The sequence below is a fragment of the Notolabrus celidotus genome, chromosome 6 (assembly GCF_009762535.1).
Source record: "Notolabrus celidotus isolate fNotCel1 chromosome 6, fNotCel1.pri, whole genome shotgun sequence".
Classification (NCBI taxonomy): domain Eukaryota; kingdom Metazoa; phylum Chordata; class Actinopteri; order Labriformes; family Labridae; genus Notolabrus; species Notolabrus celidotus.
In genome coordinates, this window is record NC_048277.1 from 35,210,190 (window position 1) to 35,236,648 (window position 26,459).

The 26,459-nt window shown below is 40.0% G+C and overlaps 1 protein-coding gene across 1 annotated transcript in view; it reads right to left on the bottom strand.

The window, feature by feature from the left end:
• LOC117814062 (transcription factor SOX-6-like) overlaps positions 1-26,208 on the bottom strand; it is an 82,738-nt gene extending 56,530 nt beyond the window's left edge. The window contains exons 1-3 of the mRNA XM_034685171.1: positions 26,151-26,208; positions 21,836-22,008; positions 14,330-14,398 (exon numbers count right to left, since the gene is read on the bottom strand). Coding sequence (XP_034541062.1) covers positions 14,330-14,398; positions 21,836-22,008; positions 26,151-26,208 — 300 coding nt within the window. The remainder of the gene's footprint in view (positions 1-14,329; positions 14,399-21,835; positions 22,009-26,150) is intronic.
• Between the last annotated feature and the right edge of the window lie 251 nt (positions 26,209-26,459).

A 26,459-nucleotide genomic window follows, 5' to 3' on the forward strand; every position in this document is an offset into this window, starting at 1 on the left:
AGATGTGTGTATGTTAAGATAAGAGATAAGAGAGTCCTTTACTCGTCTCACAACGGGCAAATTCAAGTGTCACAGTGACAAAGTAGTAAAAAATATAAGGCAAACAAGAGCCTATAAAATATCAATTATTGAAAAGTAAAAGAAGTTAAATTAAAGAGGTAAAAAATAAGCATATCTTACAACATATATATATAAATTATTGGTTATAGAGTCTGACCACTGCAGGAAGAAAAGACCTGCGGTATCTCTAATTACATTGCAAACTGTAGGTGCAACTCTTCTTATCATGGCATGGTTTTGTTCTTTGTTCTATGTGTTGTTGTTCTCTATTGTGTTTTGTTTACTGTTTGTCTGGATAAGAACGAAGAAAAAGGAATAAAGAGAATTTTCTAAAAAAAAAAAAAAAAAAAAAGTAATACATTTTGCAGAATTTAGGAGGCTAATAGTCCACCTCAACTCCACCTCTCTGCTTCATGCTAGGTTGACTGAAAGTGAGGTTGAGTCAGCGTTTCCAATATGGTGACCACCATGGATAGGATTCAAAACTGCATCAAAACGGAATGGATGGGGCGCTGCAGGCCTAGCAGTCTAAGCGCCACACATGCAGAGGCTGCGGTCCTCGGCGCAGAGGTCGCCGGTTTGACTCCCGGCCGCGACTGTTTTCTGCATTTCTTCCCCTCTCTCTTCTCCCCACGTTTCCTGTCTCTCTTCAGCTGTCCTATCAAATAAAGGCAAAAAGCCCAAAAATATAACTTAAAAAGGAAACAAAGAAAGCTGAGGCTACATCAAGTGCCAACATGCTGTCTTAAAACAGGAAGCCGATGCAAAAGTGCTAAAAACTGCAGTTCATGAAGCGTCCACTAGAGGCTGGCTGCAGAAACAACGCAAACCACATACACACCCATTCAAAGAAGACGATCTTTACAGCAGAAATAAACATGTTCACAGCCTGGTTCAAAAAACAGTTTAGGTCTGAATAGCTCATTTATTTATCTCTTGTTATTTTTGAAGATGTTAAACGTACGAGTTTTGTCCAAATAAGGGCGTGGCTGACTTGATTGACAGGTGGGCACCCTGTAGCTGTTAGCAAAAAGGCTAAAGGCCCGCCTCTTTACCTCACACTAGCTTGGACGAAGTTGGGTTGAGTTCAGCATTTCCAATATGGCACCCGCTAACAATTGGCTTCAAATCAGTGCTCCAGAAACACATGGGTGACGTCATGGATACTATGTCTATGGGTAACGGTTATTCCGATTCTGGCTAGTGAGAGTGACGATGTTTGATTGTTTAGTGGATGTGATTCTGCCTTATTTTGAAGAGGAAATGATCTCATTTCAAGTCATTTCCTGTCACGCTTTGGCACTTTTAATTCAACCACCCTCTTGTTTTGTCTCCTCCAGTCTCTTCTCTCCTTTTTCCTTGTCTTATTTCTGTTTCTCCTTATTTCCTTTCTTTTTAAACTCTCCGTCTCATTTCTCGTCTTTCTTTGACACGTCCTTCACCCTTTCCCTCCCTCCTCCCATCCCTCTCTCTCTCTCTCTCTCTCTGTTTTCCTCATTTCGTTTCTGTTTTAATCTCGGAGATGAAAGCTGGTTGATGCCGTTCTGTCTTTCCTTCTCTCTCAGCTTCCCTCCTTACCTCCACTCAATGCCCTCCGCCTCCATTCATCTCCTTTACTGCCAATTCATTAAGCACACCGACCCCTCCCTCGGTCCTCCGGGGACTCTTCATCATTAGAGAAGCAAACTCACACAATCAGCATGTTGTGTGGTTACACTATTTCTTTGCATTTGCGCTGCGTTGTTGGATTAGACGACTGTCCTCTGGGATGTTAATGTGTGTGAGAGAGAGAGGTTCAAAGAGCATGACTAAACAGAGAGAGAGGGAGATGAATAGGAGCAGCTCTGACTCGGGTAGTTTTGCTGCCGTGCCGGAAAAAAAGAGTCCGTTTATAAGAACATCAACAGGAAATTAACAGAGAACAAATTTGATGATTGATTAATTGTGTAAACCGTTTAGGAAGTAAAAAGGATTTCCTGGTTCCAGATTTTCTGATCTGATGATTAATTATACACAATGAAATATTTCTGGGTTACAGACTCTAAAATGTCAGCTTGACCTTTGGGAACATGTGATTGTTTTTTAAACTCTCTTTGATTGGACAGCAGCTTTTAGATCTTTGAAAACACATCTCTGTGTCTCTACATCTGTCTGCCAGGACTCCAGGAGCAGTGTCCAATACACAAGAGGGCAACACTGCAGAGAGGCAGCATGTGATGCACGGTTATTTGTGATTATCACACAGTTACATTATTTCTCAATGTTTCCCCTACCATTATACAGGGGGAGCGGGGCACCCCCCCAACAGCGGCCCCCGCCCCCCTTGGAAGTTCAGTAAATTTTATTTTCTACATATCGCCAGATCACAGCAGAAGTATTCAGGGTTACTTCTCTTATAGATCAGGTCTTAAACTTGTTCTTTTATTAAACAGACTAAATATCCTTATGTTATTGATCTTATTTACATGACAGGATGTCATTCTGCTCATCTGCTCTCTGTATTGCATGGCAGCGTTCCGCTCCATGCGCACACAGACACACAAACACGTGCGCTCACATACACACATCACAGCACAACGATACGATAAATGTTCATCAACAACTCGTTTATTCAAGACGAAAACGAGACTATGACGAGCTTAAAATGCATCACTGATAATACAAACTCAGATGAAAACTTAAGAAGGACCGTCGGACATTAAGAGTTCATATTTTCCCCGCTGTGCGTCTAATCTTAAAGGTGACATATCATGCAAAATTGACTTTTTAATGGTTCTTTACCTGAAATATGTTTCCCTGGCATGTCTACAAACCCCCCGAGAATGAAAAAAATCCATTCTGCCCCTGTTCTGATTTCTCCACCTTTCTGTAAATGTGTGTGAAACGAGCCGTTTCAGACTTCCGTGTTTTTGTTACGTAACAACAATATCCGGTCTGTCACGGAGTCAGAGCTCGGAGCTTGTTCAGCCCATAGACTGTATAAAATACAACTCAACCCCTCCTCCGTTTTTCATTACCTGCACAAATGTGTGCTAACAAGGAGCTTAGGAGGGAGGCATGCTAGTTGTAGGCTGTCTTAATAAACACAAAGGTCGGTTTGACTCCCCACGTCTGCAGATTTGAAGATCTAGTGGATGATTTTTACTTATCATGGAAAAGTGCTAGCGCTAGTTAGCATAGCTACATAGCTACATGTCGTAGCTGTAGCTGTGTACCAAGACACACGTCGACATACTGACAAATAAAACAACAAGAAACACTAAATCTGTGACCAATCCTTCAGAAAGGTCCTGCTGCCTTTCTGGCAGAGGTCGGTTTTACTCCCCACGTCTGCAGATTTGAAGATCTAGTGGATGATTTTTATTTGTCATGGATAAGTGCTAGCGCTAATTAGCATAGCCACATAGCTACATGTTCATAGCTGTAGCTGTAGCTGTAGCTGTGTACCAAGACACACGTCTACATACTGACAAATAAAACAAGAAACACTAAATCTGTGACCAATCCTTCAGAAAGGTCCTGCTACAGGCGCCTCTCCGTCAGGATCAGATTCTGGATCAGATTCAGAGGGTTGAAGTAACGTGATCTCTGAGCAGCCGTGTATATTCAGCCAACATGTAAACATTAGATCAACGTGCTGGAGAGCCGAGGCACATCCACTTCCTGAGGGGGCGTGGTCAGAGAGAAAACAGAGTGTTCTGAGGAGGACTGAAGAAGAGGGCTTTTCAGGCAGACCAAAATCTGATTTCAAAGTGTTTTTTTGAGCCTAAACTTTAAAGACATGTTTTGGGGACCTCTTAGACCAATATATATTGATGAAAAAAGCGTGATATGTCACCTTTAAGAAATTAAAACTATGCGTTCCTGTGACTGGCTGAGTTATTATTGGGGGGGCACCGTGTTAGCTTGGTCTCTACCTGCAGCAGGTGTGCTGTGTGAACCAGTCTCCTCTTCATTGAGGATTTTTACCCCCCGGTGTGCGTTAGTGACAAAAACACAACCGGGGGACGTCTGTTTAATATTTGACGTTTTTGCCGCTCTCACTGTAAAAAGCTCTGCATCTAGAGCTTGATTTAATCCAGTTTTTCCAAACAGAGCAGGTCTGGCCCGTACTCTATGTTCTATTATTAACAAAGACCCAACATCAAGACAGGATCAGATCCAGTCCCCTCTTCCAGACAGGACTCAGTCTGACCTCATCTTAATCCACCATGAGCAGAGCACTTTGCAGCATTTAGCAAGTTACAGTGGCAAGGACAAACTTCCTTTAACAGGCAGAAACCTCCAGCAGGACCAGACTCATGTTAGACACACATCTGCTGAGACCGTGTTGGAGAGAGGGATAGAGGGAGATGAAGAGAGAGAGAGATGATAGCGGTGAGACAGATAGTAGTAGTTGTATCTCTATGAGGTACAATCAGTCTTTTATCCAGAGAAGGAGGACACTTTTGTGGTCGGTCTTCACTTCATCAAAGAGCTCAGAAGGGCAAGGACTTGGATTTTATAGTCAAGGTTTTTTTTGTGTGTGCGTGTGCTTGTGTGTGCGTGTGTGTGTGTGTGTGTGTGTGTGTGTGTGTGTGTGTGTGTGCTGGAAGGTCATCACACATCTGTATCATCCACAATGCGCATTGTTCAGTAAACATGCCGCTACACGTGTTCATCACCTGACCAGCTCTTCGGACAACATTGTTCAGATCACACTGTGAAAAAGAAAGATAGCTTGGGGGGCCCTCATCTCACACACACGCACACACACACACACACACACACACACACACACACACACACACACACACACACACACACACACACACACACACACACACACACTGGAAGTTCAGGGTCTCTTTGAGGCATTCCCACACAAACACAAACACAAACACACAAACTGTCCGCCGTCTTGTGACACAGAGAAAAAGGAATAAAGAGAGAAGAAGAACGAGTCTGTGTGTCCAAATTACGTTTAAAAAAAAAGAAGAAGAAGAAGAAGAAGAGAGAAGTGTGTGTGTGTGTATATGTGTGTGTGTGTGAGAGGGGGGGGGGTTATAGAGTGGGACAAAATGCTCCCATTCATTGTATTCCTTTGGGAACACTGGGACTGACTGGGGCTGCTTCACCAGCGCAAACACACAAAGATCTTCTTTTACGGAGAGGAGGGGGGGGGCGCTGGATGAATGGACTGGTGAAGGTGGTGCTGTGGGGGCCCCTCTCTGCTCAGCCCCTAAGAAAACACAAGGCCCCCTTCCTCTAACTGCCCACCAGACACATCGACATACACACCTAGGCACAAGGAACATGTGTACACACGCAGACACACACTCAGAATTAATGGTGCTCTTGTGAGGGTTAGGGGGCAATGAGTGCGTATGTGGTGTGTGTGTGTGTGTGTGTGTGTGTGTGTGTGTGTGTGTGTGTTGATGTGTTTGAGGGGGAGAAAGAAAGAAATGGCTGGTTGTGCAGTTGGCAGGTATGCACACATGACGTGGATGAGTGTGTCCCTTGTTGTTGTCCATCACTGCGCTCGCACAGATTACAGTCTGCAGGTTCATATGGAGGAATCTATGAGAACCTCTTTACATTAATGATGACACACTGAGGATGATGTGACTCCAGCTTGTTGTCAGATTACAGAACAAAGTGAAACACAAACTGCAGCCCAGTCAAAGTTTTAGCTTCACTTCAAGGTAGCTGTTGCACCGTCCATGTTTCTACAGTCTATGAGCGACACCTGAGCCTTTGATTTTGCTTGATTCAACCTCATTAATTTACCTGTCCATGATCCTCAGCCAGGTCATCTTATGAGTTAATTTCTCATCCAGGGATTGTCTTTTAAATTCTGCCTATTTTCAAACTGACCACTTAAAGGTACAGTTTGATTTCTGCCTTGTGTTCTTTGTTTACTTACTTTCAGTTAAGTAGGTATGGGTGACTATCAAGACTCCTTAACAACCCCAGTCTTTCTCCAAACCACTATCAGAACTTGTCTTTAGTTTGATGGATGACACCATTGCTTTATTGTGCTTTAAATGTTAGCTTCAAATATCCCATGCATCACTGAGCGTTCCCCAACTTCACTACTGACTATTTAACCACTGGAGCTGCTTGTATCCAGTTTCTGCTCCTGAATAAAACTTAAAACTTATGTTTTACTGCTTGGCTTTTATCCCAGCATGAGAGTGGTGTGGTCTCTGTCTCCTTTTGTATACTATTTGCATTTATATATTTTTTGTACAGCATTTTTAAGTGTCTTTATTTGATTCTTTATATTTGTATTTTCTTTCGTACAGTATTGGTTTGTGTCTTAAAGGGATTTTTAGTGTCTTTATTAGCTTTTTTATATTTGTATTTATTCTTTTCTAACAGTATTTTTAAGTGTCTTTTAGCATTTTTTAAAGTGTCTTTATTTGATTTTTTATATTTGTATTTTCTTTTTCTTACAGTATTTTTAAGTGTCTTTTAGCATTTTTGAAAGTGTCTTTATTTGATTCTTTATATTTGTATTTTTTTTCTAACAGTATTTTTAAGTGTCTTTTAGCATTTTTTAAAGTGTCTTTATTAGCTTTTTTATATTTGTATTTTTTTTTTCTTACAGTATTTTTAAGTGTCTTTTAGTATTTTTTAAAGTGTCTTTATTTGATTTTTTATATTTGTATTTTTTTTTCTAACAGTATTTTTAAGTGTCTTTTAGCATTTTTGAAAGTGTCTTTATTTGATTCTTTATATTTGTATTTTTTTTCTAACAGTATTTTTAAGTGTCTTTTAGCATTTTTTAAAGTGTCTTTATTAGCTTTTTTATATTTGTATTTTTTTTTCTTACAGTATTTTTAAGTGTCTTTTAGTATTTTTTAAAGTGTCTTTATTTGATTTTTTATATTTGTATTTTTTTTTCTAACAGTATTTTTAAGTGTCTTTTAGCATTTTTTAAAGTGTCTTTATTTGATTTTTTATATTTGTATTTTTTTTCTAACAGTATTTTTAAGTGTCTTTATTTGATTTTTTATATTTGTATTTTTTTTCTAACAGTATTTTTAAGTGTCTTTTAGCATTTTTTAAAGTGTCTTTATTTGATTTTTTATATTTGTATTTTTTTTTCTTACAGTATTTTTAAGTGTCTTTTAGCATTTTTTAAAGTGTCTTTATTTGATTTTTTATATTTGTATTTTTTTCTTACAGTATTTTTAAGTGTCTTTTAGCATTTTTTAAAGTGTCTTTATTTGATTTTTTATATTTGTATTTTCTTTCGTACAGTATTTGTTTGTGTCTTAAAGGGATTTTTAGTGTTTTTATTTGAATCTTTATATTTGTATTTATCTATTCTTTTCTAACAGTATTTTTAAGTGTCTTTTAGTATTTTTTAAAGTGTCTTTTAGTATTTTTTAAAGTGTCTTTATTAGCTTTTTTATATTTTTATGTATTTATTCTTTTCTTACAGAATTTGTACGTGTCTTAAGTGTTTTTTAAAGTGTCTTATGTGTTTTATAATTCGTTATTTTATTGTATTTTAATTTAATTTTTAAAGTGTTTTACATTCAGTGTGTTCTAACTTATTTTATCTTACTGAACAGCACTTAAACTTTATTGTTTTTTTTAAATGTGCTAAATAAAGTAGCTAAGATTGTATGAATTTATTATCATACCTGAAGGTAGATTTTACTGAGTAAGTGCTACATCACAGTCTGTTCTTTAGTTAGATAAAGTCACATTAAATACCTGACTACCGCAGAATTAAGCTAGCTAAAGATTAAGGCAAGCTGCAATGTTTGCAGAAACAGAAGCACTGATTTAGACATTATTTATGTACTTATTTATTTATTTTTACTTTATTTAAATGTATTCTCTATTTGTGCTTTATATTCTTGTACTACTCTTACTACTGTCTGTTGCTGCAACAACTTAATTTCCCCCAGGTATCAATAAAGTTTTATCTTAACTTGTCTTTTTTTTGCTCATGATTTCATTAACAAACCTGCATGTAGATTTAAGAGTAAGTACTACTTCACAGTTTGATTCCGTAGTGAGCTAAAGTGACTTTAAATATCGAACTACTGCAGCATTAAGCTAGCTGAAGATAGCTAGTTGCAGGCTAATGCTTGCAGAAACATTAGCACTGATTTAGATGTCTACAGGGCGACTGTGTGCTAGCCTGTTTGTGCTCCATCCCTGTGCTGTGGTCTCCTTCTGCCCCCCCTAGTGGTAGGACTTTGCACTACCTTATTACTTCCCTCGTTTGTTCTTTTACCCTGTTTCTCCACCCTCCTGTGAGCACCACTAAGATGCTAGATAATTTAAGTGGCACACAGAGAGTTCCTGTATGCTTATAGCATTTTACTTTAATCCAATGCACAGGTTAATACTCTGGACTGAGAGCCGTTGTGGAGTCAAGAGTTAGCCATTCTCCATAGCTGGTGGGTCCAATCGACATTATGGGCCTTCCATAGCTTTCCGAGTCATTGTGTCTGAAGCTGTATGTGCTGACGTCGGAGCTGCCTGTCTATCTAACAGCCATTTGACCGCTCCATTAGCTCTTATGCATGTGTGCGACTGTGTGAGGATTATTGTGTTTGTGCTTGTTTGTCTTAACACAGGTTTAGCAACCCAGACTATTTAGAGGCTAAGCTAGCGTCAGCGCTTTATTGACAAGAGAAAAGCTTTGGCTTTGATTCAGAGAGAGAGTGAGGAAAGGAGACGTTTAAAGAGAAGCTGTAAACAACTTCACCTGCTTTACTTTGAAATCAATCTACCATTATGTCTTTAAATATAGGAGATGATGTCTGGATGTTCATGATCAGGTTCTCCCTGCACTGTAAACATGAATGTTCCATTTTGTTGCAAACTACATCAAATTAGTTTTCTCAACTGCCTGTACTGTATACAGTTTGTTGAGTAAATTTGGTCTCATTTCATAAGTTAGGTTGGCAAAACTTGAAATGATGTGTTTGAGGTTCGGCTAAATTATTTGAGTCTGCTTCAGGCAAAGAACGGGGTCTTCAACTCAAATCTGCAGGGGTCTTCCACACTTTCAATTCCCCACATGTGGCGCCATCTCTCCTGTGCTGTGTGGATGTTATCACCCTAAAGGTGAGTATTTTGTTTGAGTATTGTATTGAAACTCTAGCTTTACAGTTGGTCAGTTGATAGTGAGTTGATTAATGTAACTTTAATTTGTTTGGTTACCCTCAAATTCACTAACATCTTTTATCCTTGGAGCAATTTAAACCTCCAGAAACTGATTGTTACTCAGGTTTATGTGTCAGGTACTTTATGTTTCTTTGTTGACTAGCCCTTTAAATACCATATATTTCAACCGTAAACACAATTTAAAGCATTCAGAAGGACTTAATTTGTAAAACAGAACATCAAACTGCTGCGAGTCTGTCAAGCTCTTGTCGGCCCTGCCTTGTCTCTATGTCATCAAAACGTCTGACACAGGACTCATCACTGAATGTCTTTAGAGACATGGTGACTGGGAATATTATATCTCAATCTAAAGGTTAGCGGTGTGATCCCAGCTCCTGCAGTCACACGTGGAAGTGTCCTTGGTTATAGTGACCTCAATATCATCCAAAACAACCAAAACAAATGTGTGTAAAATGTTGATATTTCTTATGTTTTATGCAGCTAAAACAGCACGGGGTCAAATTGACCCCAAGGACCAACGGTGTGTAATTTTTTTTTACAGGAAATTGGAACATATCAACATTTTAATTTTATGTATTCCAAGTTGTCCCCATTAAATTAGGAAAAGTCATGAAATATGAAGCCAAAAAAATGATGTTAGTCATTAATTTAGAGATGTTAAACATTGAATGGGGTCCAATTGACCCAAAGGATAATAGGAGGGTTAATAAGCAGTGGTCATTACCAATAGTTAGCTGCCTTGAACATTAGCTGGCGACCTTGCAAGTTGGAAAACAGTGCAGTGACATGGAGTAACAAAGGGACATTTTCTGAATGAAACATAATAAGATGGCTCATATTTGACTTCTTAGTATGTAGAACCAAGCGTGCCGGATACGGCCCTGGTGGTGAGGCTTTCAGTAGTGTGTCTGCCCCCCTGGTGGCTGGCTGCAGTATAGGTCAAAAAATCTGTCTCCCCCATTCAAATGAATGGAGGAGCAGTCAAACTTTAAAAAATAAATACACGTCGTACGAATGTTTCTCACATCCGTATGCTGTGGTGATATGTAGTTAGTATTTGACTGTTTTGTGTCCAAGGCCTCTTTTTTCTGAAAAGTTTCTTTTTCGTTAGTTATTAGAGTTTAAAAAACGGGGTTTTACTTCCTGTTTCCTTTGATTCACAGCCGCCGTAGAACGAAACTTCAAAGGGCACACAGCGTCTTGTGACGCTACGCTGTAGGGCGGAGCTTATTACAGCGGCTTCACAGGCTCTGGCTGCACAATGGCGGCGCCCAGGAGAGGGATTTTTTGGCTTCAGAACCGTACAACGGGAAGAGGCGGAGCAACGCTGTCCATTTTTATTTACAGTCTATGTGTAGAACAAGCGGCAAACTCCGGTCTCAAACGATGAAGCCAATGCGGAAGTGCTATAAACTGCAGTACATCGAGAATCCTCTTGAGGCTGGCTGCAGAAACACCGGAAACTACATAGATATGAATGGGAAAAAGACGATCTTTGCAGCATTAATAAACATGTTTACAGCCTGGTTCAAAAAACGGCTTGGCCCTATGAAGCTAATCTCTCTAATGGCACGATCTGTACGGGGGGTGAATTTTTTTCTAACATGACGGTTAAGAAGATATATAGATTATGAGTTTTGCCCAAATAAGGACATGACTGACGTGACTCCCGGTCGGGAACACACAGCCATTGGCTAAGAGACTCACACTACGTCACACTCTGCCTGGTTGAGTTCCGCATTACCAATATGGCTGCCGCCGTCGATTTGCTTCAAAACAGCTCTCAGGAACAGATGGGTGACGTCACAGATACTACGTCCATATTTTATACAGTCTATGGTGTAGAACTGAAAACTTTAAGTTACACTACATATGAATGACAAGTTATCTCAACAATCAGTTGGCTCAAATGTAAAATTCAAATCTCAAAAATCTAGTGCAGACTTGTATTTTTGAGTTTTCCCAGCTTATTCGTTTTAACAGTGTGGTGTTGCCTCTGCTTTTGAGAATTAATCATAATATTTATGGGGTTTGGACCAATAAGAATCAAGTATTCAACACAGCTGGGTAATAATAATAATAATTATAGACATATTTTCTTGAGTTGAAATGAAATAATTAAGCTGTCATGCAACGCCAGTTTGGTGTTGAAACTTCAGACTTTTGGATGTCGCTCAAAACCAGAATCTTTAACCGGATCTTAACTCAAACCTTATCAATGAAAACAGTTTACGTGCGGCCTTTCAGCGGGGGTCAGCGCTCTGTGATTATGAAACCGTTCCCTGACGAGGACACGGACCGAGATGACATTTTTAAAAAGTAAAAACAGAAAGAGCGAGACGCTTCGAGACGAGGAGGAGGGCAGGCAGAGAAGGAGACAGAGGAGTTATAAACGAAGAACAGAGAGAGAGAGGGAGGAGGAGGAGGAGGAGGAGGAGGAGGAGGAGGAGGAGGAGGAGGAGGAGTGCGGCTTTGCAGTCATTAATTAGCCTGTTAGCTAGGGCCCGGGCGGTGCGGTTAGGGCCTGTGCCTTTGTGGGCCCGAAGGAAATGGGCCACATATGAGAGCCATTATAGGGACTGACTTAACAAAGACACATGCCTGTCAGCCACCAGGCTGGGCTGGGCCGCTCTGACTATGGCATACAAAGGGCCCACCACTGCTCTGAGTGTGTGTGTGTGTGTGTGTGTGTGTTTTCAGTCAGTGTGTGTGTTTCTTGGATTATTTATTAACTGTCCATATGTTTTGATGTATGCTCCAATATCAGCTCTACAGCATGTTAATATCAGATGTGTGTGTGTTTGTCTCTCTCTCTGTGTGTGTGAATGTGTGCATGGATATCCTTATCATGCATCATTATCAGTATTGTAGTGCCTCTCTTCACTTGTTTGCGTGTGCTTGCATGCCTGTGTGTAACCATATCTATCAGAATGGGGCCTTCGGAAGCGTTTCTTTAACCCGTGGACGTCCCCCGCTGGCTCTCCACACCATTTAAAACCACATGACAGGAAACCTGGGTCACTTTGAACTCTGCCTCCCTCCTCCTCCTCCTCCTCCTCCACCTTCTCCTCACAACAGACGCTATCTGTCGAAGGAGAAGAAGAAGAAGAAAGACCGACGTGGAGGGAACCGCTGTGAGTTTTCATCATCTCTGCTCATAAATCAGACGCAGATAAGAAACAGTTTAACGCTGATCTATAAAACTTTCAAAACAGACGATTATGAGGCATAAAATTAATTCTAATGAATCCCTGAGAGTTGGTTAACTTTATTAGCAGGGGGGGTGACGCGACAGACAGCGCGTCTCTCCTCTTTTATCACCAAAACTTGATTTAATTCTCACTTGTTATGAGTAGAAGTGAAGATATGAGCAACCACACTGAAGCCTTTTCTTCTCAGCTGAAACAGTAGCATTCGGTCAGCTCCTCCGAGTATTGGCCTGAGAGGAGCCCAGGTCTGGATTTGATAAGTGGAAACAGACCGGTGCAGCGCTGCCTGTGTGTTTAAAGCCAACACACATCCGACACAGCGTAAACAGCCCGTACCCCAGTGACTAAGCCCTGGAGCTTAGCCATAATAATTCTAAACCTCTGTACAGTAGATAGGCCATATGCTTCACACTGAGCTGGGTTTGTTATCCAAGAAATGCTATTGTTTGGGAAATAAGAATTTGATGCAGAAGCAGCTGTTACACGAACGCTGAACGTTTAGCCACATTTCAATAAAAGCTTGACGTTGTTTTGCTCTCTCGTGCGCAGTAACTCCTGCACCTTTACTAAACAGCACATCTGAGTCATGTAGCGCGTGTTTAATTTAATTCTCGCAGAAAACAAGTGTGAAACAAGAGAGACAGGGGAGTAGGTTTCACTTGAATTTGCAGCAGATGCTTGTGAAGCTTTACATGATAACACGCTGCTCTCAGGAGCTATTTTCTGCGTATCCCTTCATCCTCAAAACCAAACATGACACAGTATCCATGCTTCACAGCGTGGTGGAGGATCCAAGTACGAGGAGGAGGTTTTTATGGCCGAGCTATCCCCTGGGGCTCCGAGGCCCTAATGAAGTCCGATCCGAGCTTTATTAAGATCCAAGGGTGGGACCTTGTAATAAAAAAAAAAAAGAGAGAGAGAGGGAAGAAGAGAGGGGGGGGGAGAAAACATGCCCTCGTTAACTACATCTCACCTCCGGAGAGCAGGGAGATCCAACGCTCCGGACTGATGGGGGGTAAAGGAGACCGGGATGAGACTGAAGTGGATTCAGATCGTCTCACAAGCCAGATGTAATTCGGCTTCAATTCAACCGCTTAGAAAGAATAAAAACGCTGAAACTCAAGCTGGCTTACTTCCCACATCTGCCACAGCGTGCAAATTTAGCAGCGCTGGCTCGCAGCTGGTGGTGATTTCTTGGTGAGAATGTATGTACAAGCTGTGCGTGGATCGTGAATCTCTGCATCAGTGAAGGAGAATAAAACAAATACAGAAGGACGGAAATCAAAGGAGATGAATCTGTCTTTCTGCAACAATGTTTTACGGTTAAATCCTTAAACTGCATGATTTATAAAAGCTGCATGAACGGTAGGTAGAACAAACTGTTTACTGGTGCTGTAACACATTTTTTAAACACAGAGAGACAAGTGCACGCAGGGCTGAGGAGTAGAAACACATCTTGATAAATAGACCGCTGGAGAGAGAGAGAGAGAGAGAGAAAAGAAGGAGGAACCCCAGAGGATGCTGGGATATTGATCCCTGTGTAATCGATGCAACACTAAATGATCCAGCCATAACCAGGGCAATTACTGGATCACTGCTGCGTGTGAGTTTGTGTATCCGCCTCCCTCTGTATCAATGCAATACTTGTGTGGTGTAACTGTCGAAGCTCTCAATAGCAGGCGAAACAGAAATGGAAAAGGTCACAACCTCTTGTGTTTTCGTTGTTTTCCAATCATACAAGATCCAATAATATTGGGGAAAAAAACAAGCAGAAGAGCTTCTTCAGAGAGAGATGAGGACGGTCTGCAGAGGGCAGAAGGAGTCAGCCCAAAAATGTGAGGAATGAGTGAATGGGAGAAAGAGTGTGTGAGTGTGTGAGTGTGTGTGTAGTCAGGAAGAAGGTGTGTCTTCTGCTCACTAACCTGGATCTGTTGTTGGAGAATGTTGATCTTGTGCTGCTGCTGCAGGAGCTGCTGCTGTTGTCTGGCGATCTGAGCACACATATACAAAGAGAGAGAGAGAGAGAGGGAATGTGAATAAAACAATAATAATTATTACTTCTATGAACTTTCTTCATTAACAAACATGACGCTTTTTTTAAAGTTAATTTTAAAGCATTTTTGCATCGACAGGACAACTCAAGAGAGACAGATGTGCAGCAAAGGGTCAAGGCTGGAAGTTGAACCAGCAACCACTGTGACAAGGACTATGGCCTCTGTTTATGGAGCATGCACTTCAACCACTAGGTCAACCGGCACCCCAGACCAACATACAGAAAACCATGAAAACCATCCACTGGCTCCCCATTCAGCACCGAATCCACTTCAAGATCCTGCTCATCACCTACAAAGCCCTCAATAACCTCGCCCCCTCTTACCTGACCGACCTCCTCAAACGCCACTCCCCATCTCGCCGCCTCAGATCATCAGATGCCAACCTCCTGTCCCCTATCACCAAGTCCAAGCACCGCACCTTGGGGGACAGAGCCTTTGCCATCGCTGCCCCCACTCTCTGGAACTCTCTCCCTCCACACATCCATAACTCTGACTCTCTCCTCTCTTTCAAAAACCACCTCAAGACCTACCTGTTCCAAAAAGCATACCACACATGACCTCTCCCCCTGCCCCACCCTCTGTCCCTGATTTGTTTGTTTTTATTTATGTGTTTTACTTTCTGACCCTCTCTCTAAGGCTGAGCCCAGCCACCCTGCGGAGAAAGCTCATTTCGGCCGCTTGTATTCGCGATCTCGTTCTTTCGGTCACTACCCACAGCTCGTGACCATAGGTGAGGGTCGGAACGTAGATTGACCGGTAAATTGAGAGCTTTGCCTTCTGGCTCAGCTCAGACATCCGGGAGAGGCTCAAAGTAGAGCTGCTGCTCCTCCGGATCGAGAGGAGCCAGATGAGGTGGTTCGGGCATCTGGTTAGGATGCCTCCTGGGCGTCTCCCTGGGGAAGTGTTTCGGGCATGTCTGACTGGGAGGAGGCCACGGGGAAGGCCCAGGACACGCTGGCGAGACTATGTCTCTCAGCTGGCCTGGGAGCGCCTCGGTATCCTCCCAGAAGAGCTGGTGGAAGTGGCCGGGGAGAGGAGTGTCTGGGCTTCCCTGCTGAGACTGCTGCCCCCGCGACCCGGACCCGGATAAGCGGAAGAAGATGGATGGATGTTTTACTGTCTTTCTTTAGTTTTCATCTTATGTAAAGCGACTTTGAGTACTAAGAAAAGCGCTATATAAATTCTATGAATTATTATTATTATGATCATGGCTGTTTGCATCACCTCTGCAATCATGACATCATATGTGTCTTATATTAACCCTGAAAGAATTAGACCATCTTTGGGGGCGCCAGACTCCCCTGAATTTATTGACAAATGAGACAAATGTGGTATCAATGGAAAGCTGAGTAAGTCTGCTGTAACTGAATTTTTAAAGCCTGTTGATAGGATTAGCGGTTCAAAATGTATCAAACATTTAAGAATAAGTAGCCGTCGGCGGCTGAATAGGTCTTTGAGGGTTAAGTAATGAACGCCGTTTTCTACAGAGCCACTGATGTCCCAAGAAGTCAAGTTTTTATTGCTCACACCACATTATCAACATGTGCATCAGAAAATAACTTGCACAAAATAAAATTGTGTATCCTTGTGTGCACAGGATCACTTGTTTCCACAAGATACTTATATTATGCACACAAGTTTTTAACTGGTTTTAACAGTAGACTGTATAAATAATGGACGTAGTATCCGTGACGTCACCCATCTGTTTCTGAAGCGCTGTTTTGAGGCCAATCGGCGGCGGCAGCCATATTGGATATGCTGAAGTGAGGCGGGGTTTGAGCCACCTCGCCAACAGCTACAGTGTTCCCGCTGCCTGTCAATCAAGTCAGCTGTGCCTCTCATGATGGGAAACTCGTAATCTTAATATCTTTGAAATTGCTACGGTAAGGTAAGACTCGCAGAGTCAGAGACATCTTTAAAATCTTTTGTTAAGACCCATTTTTACAGACTTGCTTTTATGTGACTTCATCTTTTTAATCTTTTTAATACATCGTCGACCTGCTCCACCCCTACCTTACCAGTAGGCCACTCAGGTCTTCTGACCAGGGCTTGCTGGTTGTCCCTCGAGCGCGCTTAAGAACAAAAGGTGACCGTGCTTTTGAAGTTGTGGCACCGACATTGTGGAACGCTCTTCCTGTAAATGTCCGTTCTGCTATATCTGTTGTCGCCTTTAAAAAACTTGTGAAGACACATTTATTTAAACAGGCCTTCGACTCACTGTGTTCAGACTAATGTTCTATTTATGCTATTGTCTGTTTCTTTTAATGTGTTGGATATTTTCCTGTGAAGCACTTTGTGATTTTATTCTGTGAAAGGTGCTATACTAAATAAAATGTACTTACTTACTTACTTACTTTAATTGCTTTTAATTTTTATTTATTATTATTTTCAGTTTTTATCTAACTGATTAATTGTTTTAATTCTATTTGATTGATTTTTTTAAATTATTCAGCTGACATAGCATTCAGGATATAATCAGTGCGAAGCGGTGCAACAACAAATGAACTTCCGAGGACGTTGTACAGTCATTTGAACTCATCTAATGCTCAAAATCTCAAGTATTTTAAAGTCATCAGACTAACGTCCCGAGTCATTGATGCCAAAGTCAAAGTGGAGTTCCAAGTCTATGATGATATTGTCAAGTCGAGTCCAAAGTCATCAAAATTGTGACTCGAGTCTGACTTGAGTTCAAGTTGCGTAACTCTAGTCCACACCTCTGGGGAACAAGTTAATAATTTTGTGTTCGCAATAAATTTAACGGACTGGGTAGCACTGTTGCCTCACAGCTAGAAGGTTCCTGGTTCGAATCCCCGGCCGGGCGGGTGCCTTTCTGTGTGGAGTTTGCATGTTCTCCCCGTGCATGCGTGGGTTCTCTCCGGGTTCTCCGGCTTCCTCCCACAATCCAAAAACATGCTCAGGTGGATTGATCACTCTAACTTGTACGTAGGTGTGAGTGTGTGCGTGAATGGTTGTCTGTCTCTCTGTGTTAGCCCTGTGATAGGTTGGCGACCTGTCCAGGGTGTACCCTGCCTTCCGCCCGAAGCCAGCTGGGATAGGCTCCAGCCCCCAGTGACCCCTAACGGGATAAGCGGTCAAGATAATGGATGTATGGATGGATGGATAAATTTAACATGTAGGAATAAGTTATTGTGTTTTCAAGTATCTCACAATATAATTATTGTATGCACACAAAACAATAACGTGTGCACACAAGATGAGTTTTTTGTACTTTCTGGAACATCAGGAGTCTGAGTTTTACTCCATGTGACACAATATCAACCACATCCTTCAAAAAGATTCTGAACCTAATAATAAAACTGAATTATGAGCATGTTTTTCAGACAAAATGTAATGTTTTATGGTTTCTTCTGCTTCGGTTGTAACAACAGACAAACCTGAAGTATCCTAAGAGCACCTGCATGTGATTACTTTAAAGACCCAGCAGTGCTTCTACTCCCCCGTCTATAAATTCAGCAGGACTTTTACATGCCACATAAAACCTGGGAGAAGATAAGTAAAGCTAATCTTTGTCATTTCTTAAAGGAAAATAAAGGTTAAAAAAATGAAGAAATACAGAATAAGTTTGACATTTGAGTGACAAAGATTAATGCACGCTACTTACATAAAAGGAAAACATGTAAAGGTTAAAGGTCATGCTTCATGAGGTTCAGATAGTGTTTAACCCCCGAAGGCAGCGGGGAAAGTTGAGCAACAGATCCTGAGAAAATCCTGCAATATAAGTCGAGTAGATGAGACGGGAGGTGCGGTGGCAGGTGTCTGTTTGACCCCAGATTATAATCTCAAAGGGCCTCAGTGCAGCGTGATGGATGCTACAAGGAATCAACGCTATTAGCAGCGTGGAAGGATCCTGAACAAGTCTCTTAACGGACACTTCATCTGCGTGATTGACATGTTTACCGCGTTACCCAGCATGCCTTTAGAACCCGGCACAAACCCACGACAGGAGGGGGCGATTGTCCTGTTTTCCTCCTCTGTTGTTTTGATGTAAAAAGTGTCTAATAAAAAACATCTGACGCCAAAGGTTAAAGGTTAAGTCTCAGCCAGTCGCGGGACGTTAAAATCCTTAAAGGGGCAGCGCGTTGACATTTAGCCCCGCCCACTCTGACTCAGAAAAGTAAAGCAGCTGCATCTCTTTTTTTCTTGAGAAGCCGTTTAGTATATTTATTCTGAAATGTAATTACAGGCTGCTGAATGGGAGGCGGCGCCCCATTTGCACACATGTCATATTTCATTAAAGGCAGATTTCTCAGGGTTTGTCTGTAGGGCATTATCCTATCAAGTCTCAACAGCCAAATGACTGATATTGGAATCTGTCTTTCTTTTCACTCTCTCCATCCTCGCCGTTCCTTTGTGGAGCCGGGAGAGGTGGAATGTGTTGTGATGGGAGGTGTGGACTTGTCTAAACAGAGCCTGTCGTACGTCGACCTACAGTAACGTGTCAGGAAACAGAGAAAAACAAAGAGCAGCTCACCTAAACACTTAAGTGACTCGCCTCTGTGTTTTTCTCTGTCAAACACTCAGCACCTGACACCTCCAACACATTCATGTCTTTATGGAAGGAGTTATGTCTCTACCGTTTGGGACTTAAGAATACCACATATCAGTCCAAAAGTCCAAAGGTAACCATCAGGCAATGAGGCAGGTGAAACTCCTGGCCTGGGGGTTAATGCATCCAACATACAGAAGCTATAGAGCAGGGGTGGGCAATTAATTTTCCCAAGGGGCCACATGAGAGACAGGGACTGTTTAGGAAGGCAGGACAAAAAAACTGAACTCAACTCTGCTCAAGATAAATTATAGCTGTTTATTAAAAGCAGCAATTTTTTGGGTTTTGACTAGAAACTCAAAACATTTGACTTATCATGAAAACAGGCATTGTGAAAATACCAATATTGTAACACTCCTCCATAAATATTTACAGGTTTGAAAATGTGCATATTTGCAATATTTCAATCTGACTCAGCCTGTTTTGTCTCGTAGTGGCGGTTTTAAATTGTAATCCTTAAACATAGAGATCTGTTCTCCACAAACTAAACACAGCTTTACCTTTGACTTCATAAAATAAATACTTAGCTGTCCATGTCCCCGTTAAAATCTCTACATTCGGTGTCAATCTTTATTTTTTTTAATGGGAGCGGACATCTTTGAGGGCTAGCAGTTAGCCTACTTAGCTAATCACGGACTGTATGCTTTGCGGCGTATACGTTTGCACGCTGCCACCTGCCACGCACGTCAAGTCGGGCATGCGGCCGCACGTAAATCCCCCCCAAAAAAAGTTGCTTTCAAAATAAAAGCATTTCAATAAAAGCACTGCATTGGATGCATGGTGTATGCTTATTTACTGTACATTTTATTTCTGAATCTGATCCCCCATTTACCTCACACGGGCCAGTCAGGACCAGTCAAAGGGCCGGATGTGGCCCTGGGACCATAAAATGCCCAGGTCTGCTATAGAGGCTGCTGGTTCAACTCCCAGCCACAATCCCACGCTGCATGTCATCCCCCACCCTCCACTCCCCTTCCACATGTCTTGTCTGTCTTCAGCTGTCCTATCTAATAAAAGGCAAAATGACTTCAATAAAAGAACATCATTTCAACCGAGGGCTCCAACCCCTGGATGTGAGAGTCAAACGTGACATCATGTGACAAACTTAAAGCTCCTGTTAGGAGTTTTTAACTGGTTCTGAAACTGACTGAAATTAAAAGTGAGGCCCTTTAATGACCCACAAAAGCAAAAAAGACCATCAGCAAAAAGATTCACAACTTCTATGTCCTAACTTGTTATGGCTTTAATGCTGTAAGGGGGGTAGGTGTCAGCACAGTGAAGAAAACCCCTTCTTTTAATTTCTCATCAGCAAATATGTGTGATAATTGATTGTTGGAAAAAAAATAGGATGACATTTTTTGTCAGAAAACATAAGTTTTGCATGTATAGGATGAAATAAGAAAAATAAGAGGTATCACTTTGTCCACAGGGGGCGCCAAAGTCGACACAGAGAGTTCCTCTCAGGAGCTTTAAGGAGTTTTAATATTACAAGGATAGAAAGTTATACAATAATAAATATTGTATAATAAGATACAATAATTATTGTATCTTATTATTATTTTATTCTGATGTTTATGTATCTATTTTTTCTTTATTTCTTTATTAAAACAACTTAATCTATCCCCCTATTTTGGAAAATACAAAAAATGGAAAAAAAAGAGATCTGGTAGATAAAATGATGTGCATTCATAATTATTTTATTTTTTTTTGTTTTGTTATTTCTATTACAACAACCAAATTTATCCCAGAGTATCAATAAAGTATTATCTTATCTTATCTCTTAAGGTACATTTTTGGAATATTTTCCAAGAATCAAGAAGGACTTGATGTTTTTCTTTTGAATATGTTTAAAATCACGTCTTAAAGTTCGTGTGAAGCGATTTTAGCTGATTGTAAAACATATAGGAATTGATACTGATGCCTCTTTATGAGCTACAAATGCAAACAAGACCATCAGGGATACGATTAAAGATGTTTAGATCATAATTTTTAAAGCCTGTTGAAGCCGTGAGGGGGGTAGGTGTCAGGTCACATGATTGACAGCACACTGACGTATTTTTCCCACTTCAAATGCTCACAATGAGTGACATAACTAAAAATAATAGTCTTTTTGTCAGCAAATACTAACTTGGCATGCATGGGATAAAATCAGCAGATAGGGGGCGCCAAACTCAACAAACTATAAGTTCCTTACAGGAGCTTTAAGGCTCAAAAATGTATAAAATAAAAGAGAACTTAAGAAGCTATTTGAAGTCTTTATTTTACTTCAACTTTAGCCTCTCAGATTGGGACAGCAATGCTTCCCACATTTAAGCAGACTTAAGATGAGGTAACAGAGGCGAGTCTATTTAAATCCAAAGACGGGAGGTCAGTCAGGTCAGGACTGCTGTGTGACCTGTTAGCAGTATTCAAATCTGTCAGCACCACTCACAGGGACTCGTGTCATACAAGACGCTGTTGTGTCACTTGTTACGCCCGTCACTCCTCCACAAATACCGGGTCTAAGACTCAAACAGCGATCTGCCAGCATTGTTTGGTGCAGTGTAAAAATATAAGCCTGCAGAATGGAGTGATTTTAAAGACAATGCTGCAGAAAGAGGTTGTGAGAGGACACCGAGGAGCATGAGCATTGTGTGCTGGAAACCACTGATGTAAATAACTTTATGTGGAGCAGATACAATACACTGCCTATAAAAAGCTCAGACTTAGTTTGGTCGTATAAACTAAAAAAAAAAAAAGTCAGTCTTCAGGAAATAATTCTCCATGTGTCTTTAGTTTTCTTGGTTTGCTAATTAAACTCTCCGTACCTGTTCCTGCTGCTGCCGGGCCAGCTCCATCTGCTGCCTCTGCTTCTCCAGCTGTGAGGCGGCCATCTTTTTCTGCTCGTCATGAGCGGAGAGGAGCTGCTCCCTCAGACTGATCAGCTGACCGATCATGGTGGAGAGTTGGCGCTCCTTCTCCTCCAAGGACTCTGGCGTACCTGGACGAGACAGGATAGAGAAGGAAGGGTTAAAAGGGATGCATGCTGAACTTTAACGTCTGCTGTGAGAGAGGTTTTTATTCCCGGTGTTGCAGGTTTGACCCAAGACAAACTACCATTTGCACTCTTACATGCCCTTGGAATTATTTGTATTGTAAAACGTATCAATGTGAATACTTCAGACCTGTACTATAGTAATAAACAGATAACACTTCAATTTGAATCATGTAAATACCACTTGTATACTTTAAATCAGAGGGTCATTTCATTCCTTGTGGACTCAACATGACAGCATTTATACTTTTCAAATAATTGATCTTTAATGCTTTCAGAATATTAACAGTAGCAAGACTCACATATCCCTTTGAGCCACTAAATGGTATCATAACAATGGTGTATATGCTGTTTTTAATGACAGTACAATTTTATAATTTATTAGAAATGTATTTTAATTATTTCACGGACCCCCACGCTATGGTGCACGGTCCCCCAGGGGTTCAAGGACCCCACTTTGAGAACCACTGTCTTAAACGGTTCAGGAGTCACGGTTTTGAGAAGTACTCATGTCACATCCTGTCAGCGCCGACAGGTTGGTAACAAGAAGGATAGAAAAAAAATAGATCTGGTAGACAAAATGATCTGCATTTATTACTATGTCATTATTAGGTTATTATTATTTTATTATTATTTTAATTTATTTTATTTTATCTTATTTATTCTAATTTAGTTATTCATTTTTTATTTACAATTATTATTTCATTCTATTTTTAATCATTACATTTTTTTGTACTTTATTTTATTTCATTTTATTTATAGATTATTGTTGTTATTATGTAATTACCTTATTCTATTTTCATTTATTTTATTTTTAACTTTATTTTATTTTACTTATTTATACATTATTTCTATTATTTATGTCATCATACATTATTATCATTATTATATTATTTTATTCTATCCTTATTTATTCAATTTTTTTTATTTTATCTTAATTTTATTTCTAGATTATTGTTGTTATTATTTAATTATTTTATTCTATTTTCATTTTTTAACTTTATTTTATTTTATTTATTTATACATTATTTTTTATTATTTATGTAATCATACATTATTGTTATTATTATTTTATTATCTTATTCTATTCTTATTTATTCAATTTGTCTTATTTTTTAAATTTCATTTCTAGATTATTGTTGTCATTATTTAATTATTTTATTCTATTTTCATTTATTTAATTTTTTAACTTTATTTAATTGTATCTATTTATACATTATTATTACTGTTTATTGAAATCATACATTATTGTTATTATTATTTTATTATAATTTTTTCTCTATTCTTATTATTCCATTTATTTTATTATTTTTTATTTTGTTTCTAAATTATTGTTGTTATTATTTAATTATTTTATTCTATTTTCATTTATTTAATTTTTAACTTTATTTAATTTCATTTATTTATACATTATTATTATTATTATTATTATTATTATTATTATTATTATTATTATTATTATTATTTTGTTCTTATTTTTATAAAAATAAAAAAGGGGTTAAAAGAGATGCATGCTCCACTTTTAATTCCCAGTGTTCCTCACTGTTGAAAGCAGGTTTGACCCAAGACAAACTCATGTGAATCTCACATTCACAATGGACAACAGTTGTGCCACCCTGAATCCACTTTTCTTCTTCTTTCCTAAATGACCTCAGACCTTTCCCAATCCCCAAACATATCCAACTTTAAAATGTGTTTGTCCTCTCTGATACTCCCATTCTCACTTCCCATAAACCATCAGGCTTGTAGTAACACCTCACTCCTTATTATCTCTCGTCCTGTCTCTACGTGTCGTCAGTGTTTATCACTTAGTGTCTGCTCCCGAAGAACAATAAAAACACTTAGAGTTAACCTTTAGAAATGAGTAGCTGTTACAGGCCTTTGTCAGCTTTATGATTTAAACATTCCTAGGAGGTTTAGCTTTGTCAACAGCCTCACCTCTGAATGTTTCACAATCAGCATCTCAGGGCGGTTATGTCACAAACACTTCAGATTTCAGGTTGAATTTATGGACATATTTATGCAAATAACTGATCCAGAAGTGATAGAAAGAGATGTTTCCTAGAGTGTTGGACAAAAATGAACTCATTGTGCTCAGTTTGGATTACTTTTTTGAAGGTTTTGTTACATTTTAGACTCGACTAGAAGTTAGAAATAAGTGGCTTAGGAACGTCCTCAAACACAACATGAAAAGATTTCTGTGTTTGGTTGTTTGTGCTGTACTGTGGCTGGGAAGTGCAATGCAAATTTACAAAGGATGAAACACTTTTACAAAGTTGGAGAAAAAATTACATTTAAGAAAACTAATGTACAAAACCAGAAACACTTTTACAAGAGACTGAACATTTTTACCAGTCCTGAAATAAAATGACAAACAGAATTGATTGAGCGAGTGGCTTGTTTTGGAGCAGAGAAACAGACAGCCCATCACAGGTCCTTCTGATGTGTCCTTTCAAAATAAAAGCCAAACGAAATTAGAGAAAGTTGCATTAACTCTGGATATTTCCAATCAGAGATAATGAACAAATACCAGTTTCCACTGAGTCATTTTAAATCAGACTGATAGTGAAACATTATTCAGTGGAAACTGAGATTTATTATTATTATTTTTTAGTTATATTTTTGGGGCTTTTTAGCCTTTATTGACAGAATAGCTGAAGAGAGACAGGAAATGTGGGGAGTGGAGAGTGGGGGAAGACATGAAGTTAATAGTCGACCGGCCGGGAGTCAAACCGGCAACCTCTGCCACGAGGACTATAGCCTCTGTATGTGGGGCGCTTAGACCGCTAGGCCACCAGCGACCCTGAAACTGGGATTTTTTAAAGAGACAGAACATTTTTACCAGTCCCGAAACAAAATTACAGACAGCAGATTACTATTATTTTTTTTTTTAAGTTATATTTTTGGCCCTTTTACCTTTATTTTATAGGACAGCTGAAGAGAGACAGGAAATGTGGGGAGTAGAGAGTGGGGGAAGACATGCAGGAAATGGTGGACCGGCCAGGAATCGAACCGGCAATCCCTGCAATGAGGACTGTAGCCTCTGTATGTGGGGCGCTTAGACTGCTAGGCCACCAGCGCCCCACAGACAGCAGATTCTGACAGAAAAGGAATGTACCTACGATTTTCAAAATAAAGGACGTCTGTAATATGAAAGTGTGCAACAGCCACTTAAATATTTTGATTCAAACTGATAAGAGAACACCTAAAAATGTGGTCCTGCCAATCACAGCTATATCTGATTTGGAACTTCAAAATAAATGTATATGCTAAATTTCCAATGGTTTTATTTTGAAATTCCAAATCAGATATAGCTGTGATTGGCAGGAACACATTTGGAGGTGTCGTCTTAGTAGTCTGAATCAAAATATTTAAGTGGGAACAGGGTTGTTAATGTCAAATATATATTAATTGTTGCACATATATATTCCAGAAGTCTTTTATTTTGAAAATCGTTGGTACATCCCTTTTCCATCAGAATCTGCTGTCTCTAAATTTGTTCCTTCGCTTGTAAAAGTGTTTCTGATTTAGTACATTTGTTTTCTTAAATGTTCATTTGTTTTTTGGTAAAAGTGTTTAATGTCATTTTGTTTTATAAAATGTTTTCCAAAATGTAAATTTGTCTCCAACTTTGTAAAAATGTTTCATCCTTTGTAAATTTGCAGCCATCGTACTGCAGTCTTTGTTTGCGTATGTCTAAAGTTGTGTGTGTCTTATAAACTCCTCCATCATTCACATCCTCACTGAGGTTTATATTTTAAGAAGTTTTTGCTCCACGAGTGTGTGTGTGAATGTGTGTGTGTGTGTGTGTGTGTGTGTGTGTGTGTGTGTGTGTGTGTGTGTGTGTGTGTGTGTGTGTGTGTGTGTGTGTGTGTGTAAGGTCTTGCCCTGGGGCCATGTAGGGAGGTTGCAGGGTGGCCCCAACACTACCTGCATACTAACAGAGTCTCCATTGTAGTCCTGTCAGGCCCCTATTGTACCCCAGACTGGCCCCCGCACACACACATTCAAACACGCTCACGCTCACACTCACACTCACACACACACACACACACACTCACACACACACACACTCGCACAGAAATTACCCCTCAGCACCCCTGTATCAAAGGCAACATTCTCCTCTTCTTGTCTCTTTTTTTTCATGCTTTCATTCTTCCCTTTTTTTGGTTTCCCCCCAAACAACCTCCCCATCAGTTACTCCACCTCTGAGTCCAGACTCTCCCCCTGCTCTCTCTCTCTCTCTCTCTCTCTCTCTTTCCTTCTCTCTTTTCATGTCTCCTCCTCTCCTAACATATATCCTCCTCTGCTCTCTCCTTGTACCGTCTATATCTTCTGTTTCTTTAATACCTTCCCCTTCCTCCTTTACTCCTTATTTAGCATCCTTTTCTTGTCCT